At 44.2% G+C, this 20,126-nt stretch overlaps 1 protein-coding gene across 1 annotated transcript in view; it reads left to right on the top strand.

The window, feature by feature from the left end:
• LOC311142329 (UV radiation resistance-associated gene protein-like) overlaps positions 1-20,126 on the top strand; it is a 145,389-nt gene that overhangs the window by 51,548 nt on the left and 73,715 nt on the right. The window contains exons 9-12 of the mRNA XM_084177956.1: positions 364-448; positions 2,253-2,352; positions 2,601-2,661; positions 10,422-10,587. Coding sequence (XP_084034082.1) covers positions 364-448; positions 2,253-2,352; positions 2,601-2,661; positions 10,422-10,587 — 412 coding nt within the window. The remainder of the gene's footprint in view (positions 1-363; positions 449-2,252; positions 2,353-2,600; positions 2,662-10,421; positions 10,588-20,126) is intronic.

The raw sequence follows: 20,126 nt of genomic DNA on the forward strand, positions 1-20,126 counted from the left end.
TTGGTTAAGGGCTTGTAAGTAAGCATTTCACGGTAAGGTCTACACCTGTTTTGATTTGATTTGAAGAGACACACAGACACTAGTGCAAATTTACCAGAACAGAACACACCTGGTAATTTACCAGAACAGAACACACCTGGTAATTTACCAGAACAGAACACACCTGGTAATTGACCACCTCATTTTCTCTTTCCCTCTCTCCCTGTTGCTTTCATCTCTTTCGCTATCACTCTCTCTATATCTCTCATATTCATCTCTCCCTTTCTTTCCCTCTCTCTCTATTCTCGGATTCCTCTCTTCTGTCACTCTCTTTTATCTTTCTCTCTCTCCCTCTCTCTGTCATCCCCCCTTATCTCTCCCTAGAGGAAGCATTCTCTACCAAACACCAGAGTCTGGAGATGGAGAGGGAGTCGTTAACAAAGCAGCAGAAAGAATGCACTGCCAAAAGGTAAGTGTCAACCTGTAATTAAAGCATATATTTTTATACACACGCTCCAGTTCGTTCACCACGCCATCTGCTAGAAATTACCTAGGCCCCACAGAATGGCGTGTTCTAATATGCTGTCAATTGTTCTAAATGCTGTGTGGAGATTACAGCCTGCCTACAAAGAGGGGATGTTGGCTCGGCACTGCCTATTTGTGTTTATAGCCTGAGAGAGAGTAAGCAGATTGTGTCAAAGACCAGTCTGATGTGTCTGCCTTGGCCTGCAGGGGTGCACACAGTGTGTGTCGACCCTGTATACACAGTTTGGTTGTCTGGGTACCTAGCAGTGAAGGGACCAGGGCAGAGCAGGAGCAAAAGCACAATGCTACAGTATACACACTAGCTGGCCGGGCAGTGTAAAAAGAAACCCACCAATGCATCATGTAAACAAGGAAATTGCCTTTGACACTCATGCATCTGCCTAGCGTCCACCCCTGGAAAAATGTGTATTTAAAGTTCAGCAGGTGAAAAAAAGTGTTTGTTTGAGAGAGTTGCTGTGTTCATGTAATAAGCAGGTTCCTGGAAGTGTGTATGTTTGTGGTGGTTTGGGTTTAAATGGGGGATTGGAGGGTCTTGCATCTGGACTTAACCAGAACAGATAAAACTAAGTCGGCTGTATTGAGATGGGAGGTTTCTTGGAAGAATCTTCTGAGTCTACAAAGCCACTAGGGAGGCAGACAGGCAGGGAGGCAGACAGGGAGGCAGATGGGCAGGCAGACAGACAGACAAGCAGGCAGGGAGGCAGATGGGCAGGCAGGGAGGCAGGCACAGCAGGATGGGTGGGAAGTACATGTGAAAGACGAGGAGAACTATTTCACATCCAATGATCATTTTCTCCCCAATGTGTCTGAAATAATGGCCCATTACCCACAAAACTGTACTCCCCAAGTGCTGGGACATACAGTACTGTACAGACTCACACTTATAGAGTACTGTACATGCACAAACTCTCTCTCACTCTCTCACTAACACACACACACACAAACACACACACTTCTGACTTCTCAGACTGCTCTGAAGTCAGACTCCAGTAGCTGTCAAGAGGTGGACATGAGAAAGCAAACATTATTCCAGAAGTTTCACCTTTCTCACCTAGGCAGGTCAGGGTTGCGAATTCCCCTCCCTGCCAAATCTGGTAGGAGTGGGTGGGTGGGTGGGGGGGGTGTCATTTGGCAGTTATGATAATTGAGTTGCTCTTACAATTACTGTGGAAATGATTCAGAGCAGAGCCATTAGGTCTCTCTCATCCAGGCCTGGGCCAAGACATACACACCCCTGCTATTCTCCTCTTCAATGCACCGCCACCCCTCATTACTAACCATAGCTACCCTGCATCCCTCACCTCACCTCCCTATCCCCCTATCCCCCAACCTACACCTCTTATGCCCTTTCTCCCTCTCTAGCTGTCTCTACAGCTGAGATGTCAGGTCTCGCCTCACATCTCTCCCCATCCCCACTCTGGCTCTTTTTCCCTCACCTATTATATGTCTATATTAATGTACTGTACCTTCGCTCTGTCTTTCTACCCATCCCCCCTTTCTCCTCTTCCTCACCTCAACTATCCTTTCCACCCATTTTCCTTTCCTCCTTTCTATCCTCCTGCCTCTCTTTGTCCCTGTCTATGTGACCCAGTCTCTTGTCCTTTCCATCCCCAGTCCTCTTCCTCCTCCTCCTCTGTTGATGTCCTCTTTGTGTTGGTCAGGGAAGTGAGTCTGACAGAGTCATCAAGTGGGTGTGTGCGTGACTGTCTCTGTGTCTGTCTCCCCAGAGAGCTGTTCCTCAAGTCCAATGCTCAGCTCACCTTCCGATGTCGTCAGCTCCTCTCTGAGCTCTCCTACATCTACCCCATCGATGTGGTCACCACGGCCGTGAGTAACCCCCATGAGTAACGCATGCATGCACAGTTATATTTTCAGTCTGAATATGTTCTGTGACAGAGCTGAATGGCTTAAATAGTCAGTGGTCATTAAAATACAATTTCTGAGGAGAGTGCCCTCTTTGCTCCCTAAGCTTTTCCCTTCCCCTCACGCTACATTTTCTCTCCTGCTCTTTGAATATGGTATTTTTGGTTCTTGGATTCTCATCCTCATAAAACTCTTGTTTAATTTCCCTGCAGGCTAATCAGTCCGATTATGTCATCTGTGGAGTGAAGCTGCCCAACTCTGAGGATTTCCAAGGTAACCTATCTATTTAATCAGGAAATGGAGGGGTTTGGAGTGACACAGAGACACGCATAACATAGGGCTCACCTGCTTCCTTTTATTGAAGGTTCAAACTTCTGACTATGTTTTGTGACCCAAATGGCACCCTATTCCCTGTATAGTGCACTACAAAAGTACAATATCTGCTCTAAGGTTCAATGACAAGTGTTTCAGAAGTAGCAGCTGGTGGAGGAAACTGTAACTTTAATGGCTGAGGCAGCTGTGTGTGTATGGGCTAGATCAGTGGTCACAAACCTTTTCAGAGTCAAGATCACTTTCTGAGTCAAAATGCAAGCCGAGATCTACCGCTCAGATTTTTTGCGAACATGACTTAAAACGTAAGCATATGCAACATTAACCTATTAAAAACAGTACTGTAACAGTGGGGTTTGTTCAGTAGACTAGAGGGCCAATACATTATCACCGCATATTGGCTTTGCTTTAATTGCCCTGCCAATGCATTGTTGTTCTTCTCAGACCATTTTGAAAATTATATTTCAAAATTTGAGGTAGGCTATATGATCACACTGATAATAGATCAGTTGTTGTATTACTTGTGAGGCACAGCTGAGTGAGCATACATTTAAAAAATGTGCTATTTTCTTTACTGGGCTGATGGTGCCAGCATCTGATGGCCAGTCTCAGCAGAGGGAGAGAGCAGCAGACTCAGAGAGTCTGCCTCTCAACGTCCCTCCGCTCTCCCTTTCCGCCACTGACACTGAACAAAAAGGGGACATCGTCTTCCAGCTGATGGTGAAACTCTAGTAGCACCGCATTATTTCTGCCTCATGCACAAATTCGTTGTTAATCCTATGACCAGAGAAAGTGAAATATTCCTCGATATTAAAAAAGAGCCAAGCCGCGAATAATAACAACACAAGCCTATCGATACAATTTCCTACTCATTTTTTGCAGCTGCAGTGCTGGTTGAAGCGCAAGTGGAAGTATTGAGAACGCACAAGTGTTGAATAAAAAGTGTTGACAGTGCTGAGTAAAAACATCAACTCGCTCATAAAAACAGCAGCTCTTTGCTGTATTCATTGATAGTCTCTCTCTAGTCATGGTTTTAAAAGTTTAGAAATCTCACAGTATCAACTTTTCTGTGCGCTCAATTAAACTTTATTTTACCCCTGCTGCATTAGGTTACTGCAGACATGGTAATCTGAGCCAACCGATTGGCCATCGGTAGGCCTATAGGTGCACTTGATTTTAGGGCCGATTTTAGGGCCTTATTTGACTGTATACCGATATTGATGCACGGACCGGTTTGAGTTTTTACTTTACCTTCTATAACGGTATTTGAATGTTTGGTTTGTTAAATGTGATACGCCGTGTGTAACATCTATTTTTATAGTTTAGTCCACTACTTGAGTCCTCTCTCTCTGTGCTGTTTTCCACACAGACCTAGCCCTGTCCCCTGTCACTCAAGGAGCGCATTTGTTGTTTGCTCAACCACAAGACACATGCATTCAGTCTCCATGGTCAACGCAGCACATGCAACAATGTTGATGACAATGATGCTGTTTTCACTTTGCTTCTTAATACAAATCCACTAGCGTTCTTTAATGACACTATTAGTTTGTGTTTCTTACATCTGAAAACCGCTTGTATTATTGTACAGTTTGTATTATCTTAGGAAGTTGGACCTAAATTGTGTTAGCCGCTAATGCTAATCACTAGCTAGATAGTCAGATCAAACATAACCAGCTATACAGCCTGATAATACCAGTGCTGGTGTAGACCTAAATCAGCATGTTGTTTGTGCAACAGTATCTTCTAAATCAGAGAGGAATAAGTGAAGCATGAATATGTTAGCTACATAAAGTAGGAAACACTTATCAACACTTTTGTTCTTACCCTATCACAATAACTCCTCCCTGGCATTTTCATATGTCAAACAACCCTGTATTTAAAGTGCCCACTATTATATTTTAACTATAGAATTAGAATAATCATTCTATTTCCATGATTCCAACAGTTCACCCAAGTTCAAGTTTTTTGCGCTAAATCGCAAGTCAAATCGCAATTGCTACATTTAGTTAAAGATAAGGCCTAGATCTTTTGCCCATATTGTGCAGCCCTACGTGGCAGAGTGGAAATTATATCAAATGAGTGCAGGAAATGCAGAAATTGATGAAAATACTCATAAAGCAAATGTATAACTTTTATTATTCAAAAACATAAAATACAGTCAAATACCGTCATATCGTCCACCCCAAAAAAATAGGAACGCAAGGCTTTATCGTTGGGTTTTTTACAGAAATATTTGGCGATCGACTAGGAATGGCTTGGAGATTGGTGACCACTGGGCTAGATTAAATACCCTGATAGAAAGTCCAAGTAGTAACACCGGAAAGGTTTCAACATACTCCTTGGAAGCAACCTTCTGTGAATGGAAGCTGGTCCATGGCCAACAAAGTGCTCCCCATCATCCAAGAATGTGGAAATTGCTTCCTGTCTATTTGACCTCTGGAGTCTGAGATTTCTGCTGCCAAGCTACTCTATAAGGACCAGAGAGTGAATGGGGTTTTCTTGTTTGGGAAAACGTCTGTCCTCCGTCCTCTCTCCTCCATCCTCTTTCCTCCGTCCTCTCTCCTCTGTGACCCGGAAACCAATAAATTGTAGAGTGGTCGAGAAGTGTGTCAGTTCGTTATTAGGCAAACGGAAGACGGTCCTCCCCTCCTTGAAAGCCTCCTCATGGTGAGGAAGCACAAGTGTATCCTACCGCGGAAGAGTTTTGAAATCTGCCTTTGAATCAATTTTTGTTTGGTCAGAGGAGAAAAACATGCACATGTTTAAAAACAATATGCTACTTATTGTTTTAGATATAAAATGTCTTGCACAACTTACTTAATATATATTTTTTGCACTTTACACATTTATTATGGGATCTACCCCTGTAAACTTCATTTGCCTAATGATTCCCGAGTGGAGAAGGACCGTCTCATTTCAAGCAAGCACATTTCCATCCACGTTCACTCTCCTCGTCGACTCTCCTCGATTAACTTTGACCTTTTTCAAAAGGAGGCGAGAGAGGATGGAGGAGAGAGAATGCAGTAGGTGAGCAAATCTAATTGATAAAAGGCGAAGGAGTGAGTGGTGAGACCCATGGGTGACTGGGAGGTAGTGTGTAGGGATGAGACAGTCACAGTTTCTCTCTTTACACACCTCTCTGCTGCACTGTTAGTTCATATCTCCATTTCTCCACCGCACATATTGTTAAACTATTATCTGTGTAGGCCAATAGAATGTTTCATAGTTATGTATACAGCATAGTATTATCTGCAAAGTATGTCAGAAGTCTGCCTCATTTACTGTGGGCAGCAGATGAGGATTGTGTGTGTGTGTGTGTTTGTGTGTGTGTGCGTCTTTACACGGCAGAGGTCTGGATGATATGATGATGATGATTCAAGAGTGGCTTACATTTGGAAAGTGTTATTCATCTAATTTCCTCCATATCGCACCTGTGTGTGTTGTGGAAAGTCAGATTTGTCTTTCTCAGCCAGCGAAGCAGGTTTGGCCTGTGGGAGCCAGGTTTAGCATGTGTGGCTTCTCTAACACCCCTCCATTGCTATCCCTGCTCATCTTTGGATGCAGCAGCCTCCTGCCTCCCCCCTAGCCTCGTACGAACAATCGTAATCTCGTAGTGAAACAGAATATAAGCTCACAAGATCAGGATGGTTTGTACGAGGCTACCTCCCTCCACTCCAACCGCCAAACCCAGTGTTAGGTGTGAGCATGCACACCCCCCTCCACCCTCCATCCCCCTCATCCCCGTCCTGACGTGACGGCTCGTCGTTTGTGATTGCAGCGTTGAGTGGCTTCCCGTCCCCTGTGGAGGTGTGCGGCTGCCTCTGTCTCGCCCTCCGAGCTCCGCGGGGGTGGTGGAAATCTAGTGAGTAAACCACGTAGCATGTGGTGTGGCAGTGTTGTAGGAGACGAAGAGGCCTACAAGGGGCGTCCTAACACACTCCCAACCCCCCTCCAACCTGTCTTGTCCTCCCTTCCCTCTCAGCCTTGGGCAGAGTGGTGTGGAGCATGTGGTGTGGCTGTGTTGTAGAACAGAGAGGGAGATGGACAGAGGCCTACAGGAGGTGAGAAAGAGGGACTGCCTGGCCACACATCCTGTCTAACACCACCTTAACCATAACAGCTATACAGTACCCCACTTTCCTGACCTTACCCCATCATGGAGGCCTGACCTTTGACCCTCTGATTTCTGTGGGGCCCTCCCTGGGAGGAGGACCAGCCCAGTGTTAAGTCGACCATGTCCAGAACTGTGTGGTTGTTGAGTGACAGACGGGACGGTTGCCTGCCTGCAGGGTAGGATGTGGTAGATTTGTGACCCACTGTGGTCAGGGCTGCACAGCCTAATCCAACCAACCCTGCCTGGGGAGACTGAGGAGAGAGGGTAGAAGGGTGACGCTGTAGGAGACAGGGGACAGGAAATGGGAGAGGGGAGATGGGAGAGGCTGGATAAGGTGAAGAGAGAGGGGAGAGGTTACAGGAGACGGGAGAGGGGAGAGGCTGGAGGAGATATGAGAGGAGACTGGAGAGGCTGGAGGAGATATGAGAGGGGAGAGGAGACGGGAGAGGCTGGAGGAGATATGAGAGGGGAGAGGAGACGGGAGAGGAAGGGGAGGTTGGAGAAGGTGAGGGTAGAGGGGAGATGCTGCTAAGGAAAAGGGGGTCATAGGGTGGAAACAAGGCACCCCCAGTGCTTTCTCTCGCTCTGAGGTAACTAAGCCTTCCCTGTCATCTGAGGCTGCCTAGCTGTGGTTCTTCGGTTGCCCCAGTACATGTCAGTTGAACTTATGTTTCCTTTATCTGACATTCCTGTTGGATATAACTAGTTTTATGGGGAAATATGTGAAAATATTGGCAGTCTAAAAGGTAGTCAGCTCCATGGCCTCAGCGCTGGTGTCAGAGGTGCTGCAGACACAAGAATGATATACAGTGCCTTGCAAAAGTATTCATCCCCCTTGGCGTTTTTCCTATTTTGTTGCATTACATCCTGTAATTTAAATGGATTTTTATTTGGATTTCATGTAATGGACATACACAACATAGTCCAAATTGGTGAAGTGAAATGAAAAAAATTAATTGTTTCAGAAAATTATAAAAAACTCAATAACGGAAAAGTGGTGCGTGCATATGTATTCACCCCCTTTGCTATGAAGCCCCTAAATAAGATCTGGTGCAACCAATTACCTTCAGAAGTCACATAATTAGTTAAATAAAATCCACCTGTGTGCAATCAAATTGCCACATGATTTCAGTATATATACACCTGTTCTGAAAGGCCCCAGAGTCTGCAACACCACTAAGCAAGAGGCACCACCAAGCAAGCGGCACCATGAAGACCAAGGAGCTCTCCAAACAGGTCAGGGACAAAGTTGTGGAGAAGTCCAGATCAGGGTTGGGTTATAAAAAAATATCCAAAACTTTGAACATCCCACGGAGCACCATTAAATCCATTATTAAAAAATGGAAAGAATATGGCACCACAACAAACCTGCCAAGAGAGGGCCGCCCACCAAAACTCATCAGGCAAGGAGGGCATTAATCAGAGAAGCAACAAAGAGACCAAAGATAACCCTGAAGGAGCTGCAAAGCTCCACAGCAGAGATTGGTGTATCTGTCCATAGGACCACTTTAAGCTGTACACTCCACAGAGCTGGGCTTTACGGAAGAGTGGCCAGAAAAAAGCCATTGCTTCAAGAAAAAAATAAGCAAACACGTTTGGTGTTCGCCAAAAGGCATGTGGGAGACTCCCCAAACATATGGAAGAAGGTACTCTGGTCAGATGAGACTAAAATTGAGCTTTTTGGCCATCAAGGAAAACACTATGTCTGGCGCAAACCCAACACCTCTCATCACCTCGAGAACACCATCCCCACAGTGAAGCATGGTGGCAGCATCATGCTGTGGGGATGTTTTTCATCGGCAGGGACTGGGAAACGGGTCAGAATTGAAGTAATGATGAATGGCGCTAAATACAGGGAAATTCTTGAGGGAAACCTGTTTCAATCTTCCAGAGATTTGAGACTGGGACGGAGGTTCACCTTAAGCAGGACAATGACCCTAAGCATACTGCTAAAGCAACACTTGAGTGGTTTAAGGGGAAACATTTAAATGTCTTGGAATGGCCTAGTCAAAGCCCAGACCTCAATCCAATTGAATCTGTGGTATGACTTAAAGATTGCTGTACACCAGCGGAACCCATTCAACTTGAAGGAGCTGGAGCAGTTTTGCCTTGAAGAATGGGCAAAAATCCCAGTGGCTAGATGTGCCAAGCTTATAGAGACATACCCCAAGATACTTGCAGCTGTAATTGCTGCAAAAGGTGGCTTTACAAAGTATTGACTTTGGGGGGGGGGGGGTGGTGAATAGTAATGCACAATCAAGTTTTCTGTTTTATTTGTCTTATTTCTTGTTTGTTTCACAATAAAAAATATTTTGCATCTTCAACGTGGTAGGCATGTTGTGTAAATGAAATGATACAACGGCCCAAAAAAATCCATTGTAATTCCATGTTGTAAGGCAACAAAATAGGAAAAATGCCAAGGGGGGTGAATACTTTCGCAAGCCACTGTAATACAAGGTCTTGTAGACACCATATTTAAGCGCTACTAGTCTGAGATTCCAATGCATTAAGACAAAAGCACTATGATTTGGGAATTTGGAAAGCATTAGCTTTACGCCTGGAACAATGTCCTGCTGCTCTGCTTTTGTGAACTTGAAAGAATTTCCACCTAAAATGTAAATGAGCCACGAGGGGCTAGTTTGTGACGGTTTTGCTTGTCATGTACATTTCTGAAGTAAATTAGGTATTTTGAAGTAAATTTGGTACAGTATTTTACAGCAGTTGAAGTTTTCATTACATTTACATTTTAGTCATTTAGCAGACGCTCTTATCCAGAGCGACTTACAGTTAGTGAATACATATTTTTTTATACTGGCCCCCCGTGGGAATTGAACCCACAACCCTGGTGTTGCAAACGCCATGCTCTATCAACTGAGCTACATCCCTGCCGGCCATTCCCTCCCCTACCCTGGACGACGCTGGGCCAATTGTGCGCCGCCCATGAGTCTCCCGGTCGCGGCCGGCTGCGACAGAGCCTGGATTCGAACCAGGATCTCTAGTGGCACAGTTAGCACTGCGATGCAGTGCCTTAGACCACTGCGCCACTCAGGAGTACATGCATGTTGTGTCACCAAAAACACACTTTGTGTCATTTTCAAAACACTTTGCCCACATAAATGACTGCTTTTCATCCGTGTGATTACTTGGTTACCAAAGTGTTTTCCAGTTTGTGATGCCTTTATTTTTTGTTTGCATTCTGAGGATAGAAACTCAAATTATTTTACCCCGTCATGATTTGATCTTTAATTTCAATATAATTAATTTATATGAAACATATATCAAACACATTAGTATTGCAGTCAGAGCATTGCTGACCTCTTGCTTTGAAGTAAAGCTTCATGAAGCTTTGAAGAAAATATGAAACACTGAGACTGGTTGTTGCCATTTTGACCAGCTTCGGTTTCTAGTCTTAGCATTACAGTGTGTTGGAGTAATAAACCATTAAAACACAGCCATTGAAGTGATTTAACAGGCATGGCGTTTCAAATCAGATACAATTAAACCGTTTTTCATTTAAACCCTCTGCTACCATTTCACAGTAAATCTTTCAAACAGAGATGGAATGACCTGTTGTTGTTTTTTCGTACAGCGAAGGATGATGGGAGCGTGGCGGTTGCCCTGGGTTACACGGCCCACCTGGTGCTGATGATCAGCTGCTTCCTGCAGATCCCTCTCAGGTATCCTGTCATCCACAAGGGTTCCCGCTCCTCCATCAAGGACACCATCACAGACAAGCTCAGCGAGAAGGAGAGAGAGTAAGCAACCTACAACAGACTTCATTATTTTGTTATTTATGTTGAACATTTGAAATATTGAGTATTCAAAGTGTATATGCCATTCATTAACAGTTCCACACATATGCTGTTACACATTTTTGTATTATATAGTTGACAAAAGCGACAGATAAACTCAGTTAAAGGACAAGGAGTATGGAGGGTATTGATACTGGTCATAAGAAAGGGCAGAAAGGGGCTAAATGAGGACAGTAGCTAATCCTACTGTAGCCAGGTGATGGATACCAAGGATTCCTAGTACCCAACAATTTTGCGGTTGAGTAGAGATAAACTCTTAACGACTGGAGAGCTCATAGTGATCCTGGTCATAACAAGGGACTTATGTAATGTACAGTGGGGAAAAAAAATATTTAGTCAGCCACCAATTGTGCAAGTTCTCCCACTTAAAAAGATGAGAGGCCTGTAATTTTCATCATAGGTACATGTCAACTATGACAGACAAATTGAGAAGAAAAAAAATCCAGAAAATCACATTGTAGGATTTTTAATGAATTTATTTGCAAATAATGGTGGAAAATAAGTATTTGTTCACCTACAAACAAGCAAGATTTCTGGCTCTCACAGACCTGTAACTTCTTCTTTAAGAGGCTCCTCTGTCCTCCACTCGTTACCTGTATTAATGGCACCTGTTTGAACTTGTTATCAGTATAAAAGACACCTGTCCACAACCTCAAACAGTCACACTCCAAACTCCACTATGGCCAAGACCAAAGAGCTGTCAAAGGACACCAGAAACAAAATTGTAGACCTGCACCAGGCTGGGAAGACTGAATCTGCAATAGGTAAGCAGCTTGGTTTGAAGAAATCAACTGTGGGAGCAATTATTAGGAAATGGAAGACATACAAGACCACTGATAATCTCCCTCGATCTGGGGCTCCACGCAAGATCTCACCCCGTGGGGTCAAAATGATCACAAGAACGGTGAGCAAAAATCCCAGAACCACACGAGGGGACCTAGTGAATGACCTGCAGAGAGCTGGGACCAAAGTAACAAAGCCTACCATCAGTAACACACTACGCCGCCAGGGACTCAAATCCTGCAGTGCCAGACGTGTCCCCCTGCTTAAGCCAGTACATGTCCAGGCCCGTCTGAAGTTTGCTAGAGTGCATTTGGATGATCCAGAAGAGGATTGGGAGAATGTCATATGGTCAGATGAAACCAAAATATAACTTTTTGGTAAAAACTCAACTCGTCGTGTTTGGAGGACAAAGAATGCTGAGTTGCATCCAAAGAACACCATACCTACTGTGAATCATGGGGGTGGAAACATCATGCTTTGGGGCTGTTTTTCTGCAAAGGGACCAGGACGACTGATCCGTGTAAAGGAAAGAATGAATGGGGCCATGTATCGTGAGATTTTGAGTGAAAACCTCCTTCCATCAGCAAGGGCATTGAAGATGAAACGTGGCTGGGTCTATCAGCATGACAATGATCCCAAACACACCGCCCGGGCAACGAAGGAGTGGCTTCGTAAGAAGCATTTCAAGGTCCTGGAGTGGCCTAGCCAGTCTCCAGATCTCAACCCCATAGAAAATCTTTGGAGGGAGTTGAAAGTCTGTGTTGCCCAGCGACAGCCCCAAAACATCACTGCTCTAGAGGAGATCTGCATGGAGGAATGGGCCAAAATACCAGCAACAGTGTGTGAAAACCTTGTGAAGACTTACAGAAAACGTTTGACCTGTGTCATTGCCAACAAAGGGTATATAACAAAGTATTGAGAAACTTTTGTTATTGACCAAATACTTATTTTCCACCATAATTTGCAAATAAATTCATTAAAAATCCTACAATGTGATTTTCTGGGGGGTTTTTCCTCATTTTGTCTGTCATATTTGACGTGTACCTATGATGAAAATTACAGGCCTCTCTCATCTTTTTAAGTGGGAGAACTTGCACAATTGGTGGCTGACTAAATACTTTTTTTCCCCACTGTAGGTGCTAAATGAGGACAGGAGGTACACTCTCCTCCAGATGTATTTGGAGAGTGAACCTAAAAAATATATTTGTCTCTATACTCCAGCCTTTTATATTTGAGATATAATGTTTCATATTAGGCAGCAGTACAGAATGTCAGCTCTTATTTGAGGGTATTTTCATACATATCTGTTTTACCATTTAGAAATGAAGAAGTCATAAGTATTTGGACAAATTCACTTATACTGTATTAAAGTAGTCAAATGTTTAGTACCTAATTTACTACATGCTAACCTCCCCTGTTATTGGTAATGGTGAGAGGTTAGCCTGTTTTGTTGAAACCTCTAACCTTCTCACTCATTATTATTCATGATTAATTTGTGATTTTTCTTAATCATGGCATTATCATGATTAATTTTGATGTGTTCATAAACATCTTATCTACTCACTTAGAAAAAAAAAAAAAAAACATTCAGTTACTATTGGGCAAAACAACCAAAACAAACTGCAAATGCGTCCAACAAGTTTGTGGAGTCACAAGCTTGATGTAGTCATTGCGTGCAAGTACTAAACTTTTTACTACTTTGATACACTATAAGTGAATTTGTCCAAGAACTTATGCATTCTTCACATAGACGGGACTAGATACACAAAGTGTTTTATTTTCTAAACGGTAAGGATCAGAGGGGACGCATGTGACCTGTCACGCAACAACCCATCCCTTCCTCCAGTCCCGATCTGTTTGGACAGCTAAGCCTTCTGTTATGCAGCATGTCAAACTGTGTTAGGTTCACTCACAGGTCTTTTTTTTTTTTTTTACAATCCTCTTTACCATGCCACAACCACTGCTTTGAAAGTTCTTTTGTCATTTCATATAAAAACCCAGACAGTAGACAGTACTATTTTTCATAATGATGAAGCACATTGTTGAAGATTCCTGTAAAGCAGCCAGTGTGTTTTGCTCACCCTGGCCTGTCCCCCTATCTTTGTACCCTAGGGGGCTAAGCTATGCACTGTTCTACCCACACTGTATTTAGACAGATTTACCTGAATGGAGAGACTTATTTAAGATGTACAGATATGTCGGATAGTATTGTTGCCATGGACACAAGGAGAGGATAACACTCTTGGGGCCTTGCCTCTGGGCTTTCCTGTTTAAATTGTACCGGGCACCACAATTACAGTAAGGACACTATTGAAATTATTATTTGGATCTGTTTGGATCCAGTAACTATGCATCAAGCTGCTGTTGCCTTGTGATAATTGCATGTTTGGGAAAGCACACATATACTCCCAGCTATGCAGCCGTACATTCCTGTATATTCCTGTACATTCTGTGCACAGCCAGGCAAGACCCTCTCGACCAGGAAAAAGAAAGAATGATTATCAAAATTAATAATGCATCGGATTTTCAAAAAAACTAAGATGCTTTAAAAATAGGTATAATCAGACACTGTAGTGTTGGGTATAGTATTTATGTGGGCACATTTGATCCCTTTGGCGCTAGATTGATTAATAATACATTTAAGTGAAGTGCCAACTGCCAAGAAATTAAAAAGCAACACAAAGTCTGGATTCCATCTTGCCACGCTACATACAGTTGTAGCCTGTGATCCCGGGTCTGCACAGCTTGCTCAAATTAAACTGTTATTATTTGCTTGTAGCAGATGGAGATCACCAGCATTATTATATGATGTCGTGTTCCCCATACGAGGCTGTTTAGGTATAGGTGCTTATTGCCCCCCTCCTGTCTACACCAACACAGCCCTACTGAATAAGGAGAAGCTGTGAGTCCCGTGGCAGTGGTGGTTAATGGCCAGAGTGGGACAGGAAGAGAGTGGCAGTGTGTTTTCTGCTCTGTGATGTGCTGTTTAGGTGGTTGAGGGGGTAGCAGGCAGACTTTTCTTTGAAAAGCTAATGCATACAGCCTCATTATGCCCAATTAATGAATAAGAGAGAGAGAAGGGCCATACCAAACCCCTTTATTAACTCATAGTAACTAACAGGTCCCTAGACAGGCAGCAAGCCCATTGGACCCCAATAAGTCCCCCAGTAACCCCTAATAAATGCCTCATCTAACCCTTTTGGCTGTTCTGGGCTTGAACTGAATAGGATGAGATGTTCCCAGTGTGTTTATCTCTCTGTTTTTCTCTCATACTCTCTCACATACACATGGATTCTGTTCATCATTGTTTTAGTCAGACACAGGGGAAGGCATGTAAATACATCCATACATTCCTCCACACACACCCATATGTCATACATTCAAACCCTTAAACGAAAACATGCAGATGGTGAGAGTGTGAGGTGTTATCAGAGACAACTACAGCTGGCATCGGCCCATCTCTTCTTCTCCTCCTCTGAGTGATGTCATCATGGCAACTGGAGGGGCTCACCGGGGGTCTCCATCACCCCTCTCTCCACCCAGCTACTCTTCCAGCGCCAGCCACGTCACAGACACCGACTCCTCGCTCCCGGACACCACCTTTGCCCGCTTCGAGGAAAAACAACATTGAGCCGCCGAAGTGGACCCCCGTTGCTCACGAGGACCATGTGCTCTCATTCTCTGTGGCCGACGTGAGTAAAACATTTAAGCGTGTTAAACCTCGCAAGGCTGCCAGCCCAGATGGCATCCCAAGCCGCGTCCTCAGAGCATGTGCAGACCAGCTGGCTGGAGTGTTTACGGACATATTCAATCACTCCATATCCCAGTCTGTTGTCCCCACTTGCTTCAAGATGTCCACCATTGTTCCTGTACCCAAGAAAGTGAAAGTAACTGAACTAAATGACTATAGCCCCGTAGCACTCACTTCTGTCATCATGAAGTGCTGGGAGAGGCTAGTTAATGATGATATCACCTCCACCTTACCCGACACCCTAGACCCACTACATTTCGGATATCGCCCCAACAGATCCACGGACGACGCATCGCCATGACACTGCCCTATCCCACCTGGACAAGATGAATACCTATATGAGAATGCTGTTAATCGACTACAGCTCAGCCTTCAACACCATAGTACCCTCCAAGCTCATCATTAAGCTCAGGCCCTGGGTCTGAACCCCTCCATGTGCAACTGGGTCCTGGACTTCTTGACGGGCTTACCCCAAGTGGTGAAGGGAGGCAACAACACATCCGCCACGCTGATTCTCAACAAGGGGGCCACACAAGGGTGCATGCTCAGCCCCCTCCTGTAATTCCTGTTCACCCATGACTGCGTTGCCACGTACAGTTGAAGTCCGAAGTTTACATACACCTTAAATATATTTAAACTCAATTTTTAACAATTCCTGACATTTAATCCTAGTAAATATTCCTGTTTTAGGTCAGTTAGGATCACCACTTTATTTTAAGAATGTGAAATGTTAGAATAATAGTAGAGAATTATTTATTTCAGCTTTTTTTTCTTTCATCACATTCCCAGGGGATAAGAAGTTGACATACACTCAATTAGCATTTGGTAGCATTGCCATTAAATTATGTAACTTGGGTCAAACGTTTCGGGTAGCCTTCCACAAGCTTCCCACAATAAGTTGGGTGAATTTTGGCCCATTCCTCCTGACAGAGCTGGTGTAACTGAGTCAGGTTTGTAGGTCTCCTTGCTCGCACACGCTTTTTCAGTTCTGCCCACACATTTTCTATAGGATTGAGGTCAGGGCTTTGTGATGGCCACTCCAATACCTTGGCTTTGTCCTTAAGCCATTTTGCCACAACTTTGGAAGTATGCTTGGAGTCATTGTCCATTTGGAAGACCCATTTGCGACCAAGCTTTAACTTCCTGACTGATGTCTTGAGGTGTTGCTTCAATATATCCACATAATTTTCCTTCCTCATGATGCCATCTATTTTGTGAAGTGCACCAGTCCCTCCTGCAGCAAAGCACCCCCACAGCATGATGCTGCCACCCCCGTGCTTCACGGTTGGGATGGTGTTCTTCGGCTTGCAAGCCGCCCTCTTTTTCCTCCAAACATAACGATGGTCATTATGGCCAAACAGTTCTACTTTTGTTTCATCAGACCAGAGGACATTTCTCCAAAAAGTACGATCTTTGTCCCCATTTGCGGTGCAAGCCGTAGTCTGGCTTTTTTATGGCGGTTTTGGAGCAGTGGCTTCTTCCTTGCTGAGCGGCCTTTCAGGTAATGTCGATATAGGACTTGTTTTACTGTGGATATAGATACTTTTGTACCTGTTTCCTCCAGCATCTTCACAAGGTCCTTTGCTGTTGTTCTGGGATTGATTTGCACTTTCCGCACCAAAGTACGTTCATCTCTAGCAGACAGAACACGTCTCCTTCCTGAGCAGTATGACAGCTGCGTGGTCCCATGGTGTTTATACTTGCATATTATTGTTTGTACAGATAAACGTGGTACCTTCAGGCGTTTGGAAATTGCTCCCAAGGATGAACCAAACTTGTGGAGGTCTACAATTTTTTTTCTGAGGTCTTGGCTAATTTTTTTGATTTTCCCATGATGTCAAGCAAAGAGGCACTGAGTTTGAAGGTAGGCCTTGAAATACATCCACAGGTACACCTCCAATTGACTCAAATGATGTCAATTAGCCTATCATAAGCTTCTAAAGCCATGACATCATTTTCTAGAATTTTCCAAGCTGTTTAAAGGCACAGTCAACTTAGTGTATGTAAACTTCTGACCCACTGGAATTGTGATACAGTGAATTATAAGTGAAATAATCTGTCTGTAAACAATTGTTGGAAAAATGCACAAAGTAGATGTCCTAACCGACTTGCCAAAACTATAGTTTGTTAACATGAAATTTGTGGAGTGGTTGAAAAACGAGTTTTAATGACTCCAACCTAAGTGTATGTAAACTTCCGACTTCAACTGTATATCCACAGTAAAACGAGTCCTATTTTTTTATTTTATTTTTATTTCACCTTTATTTAACCAGGTAAGCCAGTTGAGAACAAGTTCTCATTTACAACTGCGACCAGGCCAAGATAAAGCAAAGCAGTGCGATTAAAAACAACAACAGAGTTACATATGGGGTAAAAAAAACATAAGGTCATAAAATACAACAGAAAATATATATACAGTGTGTGCAAATGTAGCAAGTTATGGAGGTAAGGCAATAAATAGGCTATAGTGCAAAATAATTACAATTAGTATTAACACTGGAATGCTAGATGTGCAAGAGATTATGTGCAAATAGAGATACTGGGGTGCAAAAGAGCAAAATAAATAACAATATAGGGATGAAGTAGTTGGGTGGGCTAATTTCAGATGGGCTGTGTACATATGCAGTGATCGGTAAGGTGCTCTGACAACTGATGCTTAAAGTTAGTGAGGGAGATAAGAGTCTCCAGCTTCAGAGATTTTTGCAATTCGTTCCAGTCATTGGCAGCAGAGAACTGGAAGGAATGGCGGCCAAAGGAGGTGTTGGCTTTGGGAATGACCAGTGAGATATACCTGCTGGAGCGCAGACTACGGGTGGGTGCTGCTATGGTGACCAATTAGCTAAGATAAGGCGGGGATTTGCCTAGCAGTGATTTATAGATGGCCTGGAGCCAGTGGGTTTGACGACGAACATGTAGTGAGGACCAGCCAACAAGAGCGTACAGGTCACAGTGGTGGGTAGTGTATGGGGCTTTGGAGACAAAACGGATGGCACTGTGATAGACTACATCCAATTTGCTGAGTAGAGTGTTGGAGGCTATTTTGTAAATGACATCGCCGAAGTCAAGGATCGGTAGGATAGTCAGTTTTACGAGGGCATGTTTGGCAGCATGAGTGAAGGAGGCTTTGTTGCGAAATAGGAAGCCGATTCTAGATTTAACTTTGGATTGGAGATTCTTAATGTGAGTCTGGAAGGAGAGTTTACAGTCTAACCAGACACCTAGGTATTTGTAGTTGTCCACATACTCTAGGTCAGACCCGTCGAGAGTGGTGATTCTAGTCGGGTGGGCGGGTGCCAGCAGCGTTCGATTGAAGAGCATGCATTTAGTTTTACTAGTGTTTAAGAGCAGTTGGAGGCTACTGAAGGAGTGTTGTATGGCATTGAAGCTCGTTTGGAGGTTTGTTAACACAGTGTCCAATGAAGGACCAGATGTATACAAAATGGTGTCGTCTGCGTAGAGGTGGATCTGAGAGTCACCAGCAGCAAGAGCGACATCATTGATATACACGGAGAAAAGAGTCGGCCCAAGAATTGAACCCTGTGGCACCCCCATAGAGACTGCCATAGGTCCAGACAAAAGGCCCTCCGATTTGACACATTGAACTCTATCTGAGAAGTAGTTGGTGAACCAGGCGAGGCAGTCATTTGAGAAACCAAGGCTATATATCGACATAACCTGAAAGGCCGCTCAGCAAGGAAGAAGCCACTGCTCCAAAACCACCATAAAAAAGCCAGACTACGGTTTGCAACTGCTCATGGGGATAAAGATCATACTTTTTGGAGAAATGTCCTCTGGTCTGATGAAACAAAAATATAACTGTTTGGCCATAATGACCATCGTTATGTTTGGAGGAAAAAGGGGGTAGCTTGCAAGCCGAAGAACACCATCCCAACCGTGAAGCACAGGGGTGGCAGCATCATGCTGTGGGGGTGCTTTGCTGCAGGAGGGACTGGTGCACTTCACAAGGCCATTCTTGTTTATGGAGATTGCATGACTGTGTACTCGATTTTATACACCTGTCAGCAACGGGTGTGGCTGAAATGGTAGAATCCACTAATTTGAAAGGGTGTCCAAATACTTCTGTATATATTTTGGACTCTGACATTGCTCGTTCTGATATTTCTTAATTTCTATTTTTTGGATTATGTGTGTATTGTCTTCTATTGCTAGGTATTACTGCACTGTTGGCGCTAGAAGCACAAGCATTTTGCTCCCCCTGCGATTACATCTGCAAATCTGTGTACGCGACCAATAAACTTTTATTTCATTTGAGGAGGGCCTGATTGCACTGTATGCATTCCCAGGGTCATTAAAGCAGGACATTTCTATCACGCCCATCAGAGAAAATAAACCTAAGGAGGGGTGGAGGACCCAGCCCGCCCCACAGCCCCACCACACCACCCTCAGGTGTTCCTGAGCAGGGCCAAACACTCCTTTCACTTTGACCTTTTACCCCGCACCTCAACCTCGCCTCCCAATGTTTACAAGCCTCCCAGTCCCACAGGGCCCTACACACAGAGCCAAACGACGTGTGGGAAGATGGAACGCAACCCGTCTGAGGCTCTGAGTGTAAAAGAGATTAAAGTGTCGGAAAGGGGCAGTGAATGGAGATAAGTGAGGTGGTGTCTGAGCGGTACCTTTAAAGCGTGACACAATTAACGGGTGGGTTGGCGTTCGATCATTACGAAAGATGCGTATAGAAACCAGTTCTGATGATGGAGTTGCAGGCAGGCAGCACACCAACCATGCTGCTGGAGGAGCCTGGGAAACATTATTAGTACACCACTCACTATGCATCTCTGGTCCCCAGTTGGCCCTTGTAATGTGGGGTGGTGTGGGGCGTTCTTCTGTCTCTGTGTACTACTTTCTCTGAGTGGTGTGTTCCAGATTCCAGTGACGTCTCGGCAAAGCTTGGTCCCTGCTAGATGGAGCAGAGTGTCCCCACTGT

Source organism: Coregonus lavaretus (assembly GCF_964263955.1).
Source record: "Coregonus lavaretus genome assembly, chromosome: 15".
Classification (NCBI taxonomy): domain Eukaryota; kingdom Metazoa; phylum Chordata; class Actinopteri; order Salmoniformes; family Salmonidae; genus Coregonus; species Coregonus lavaretus.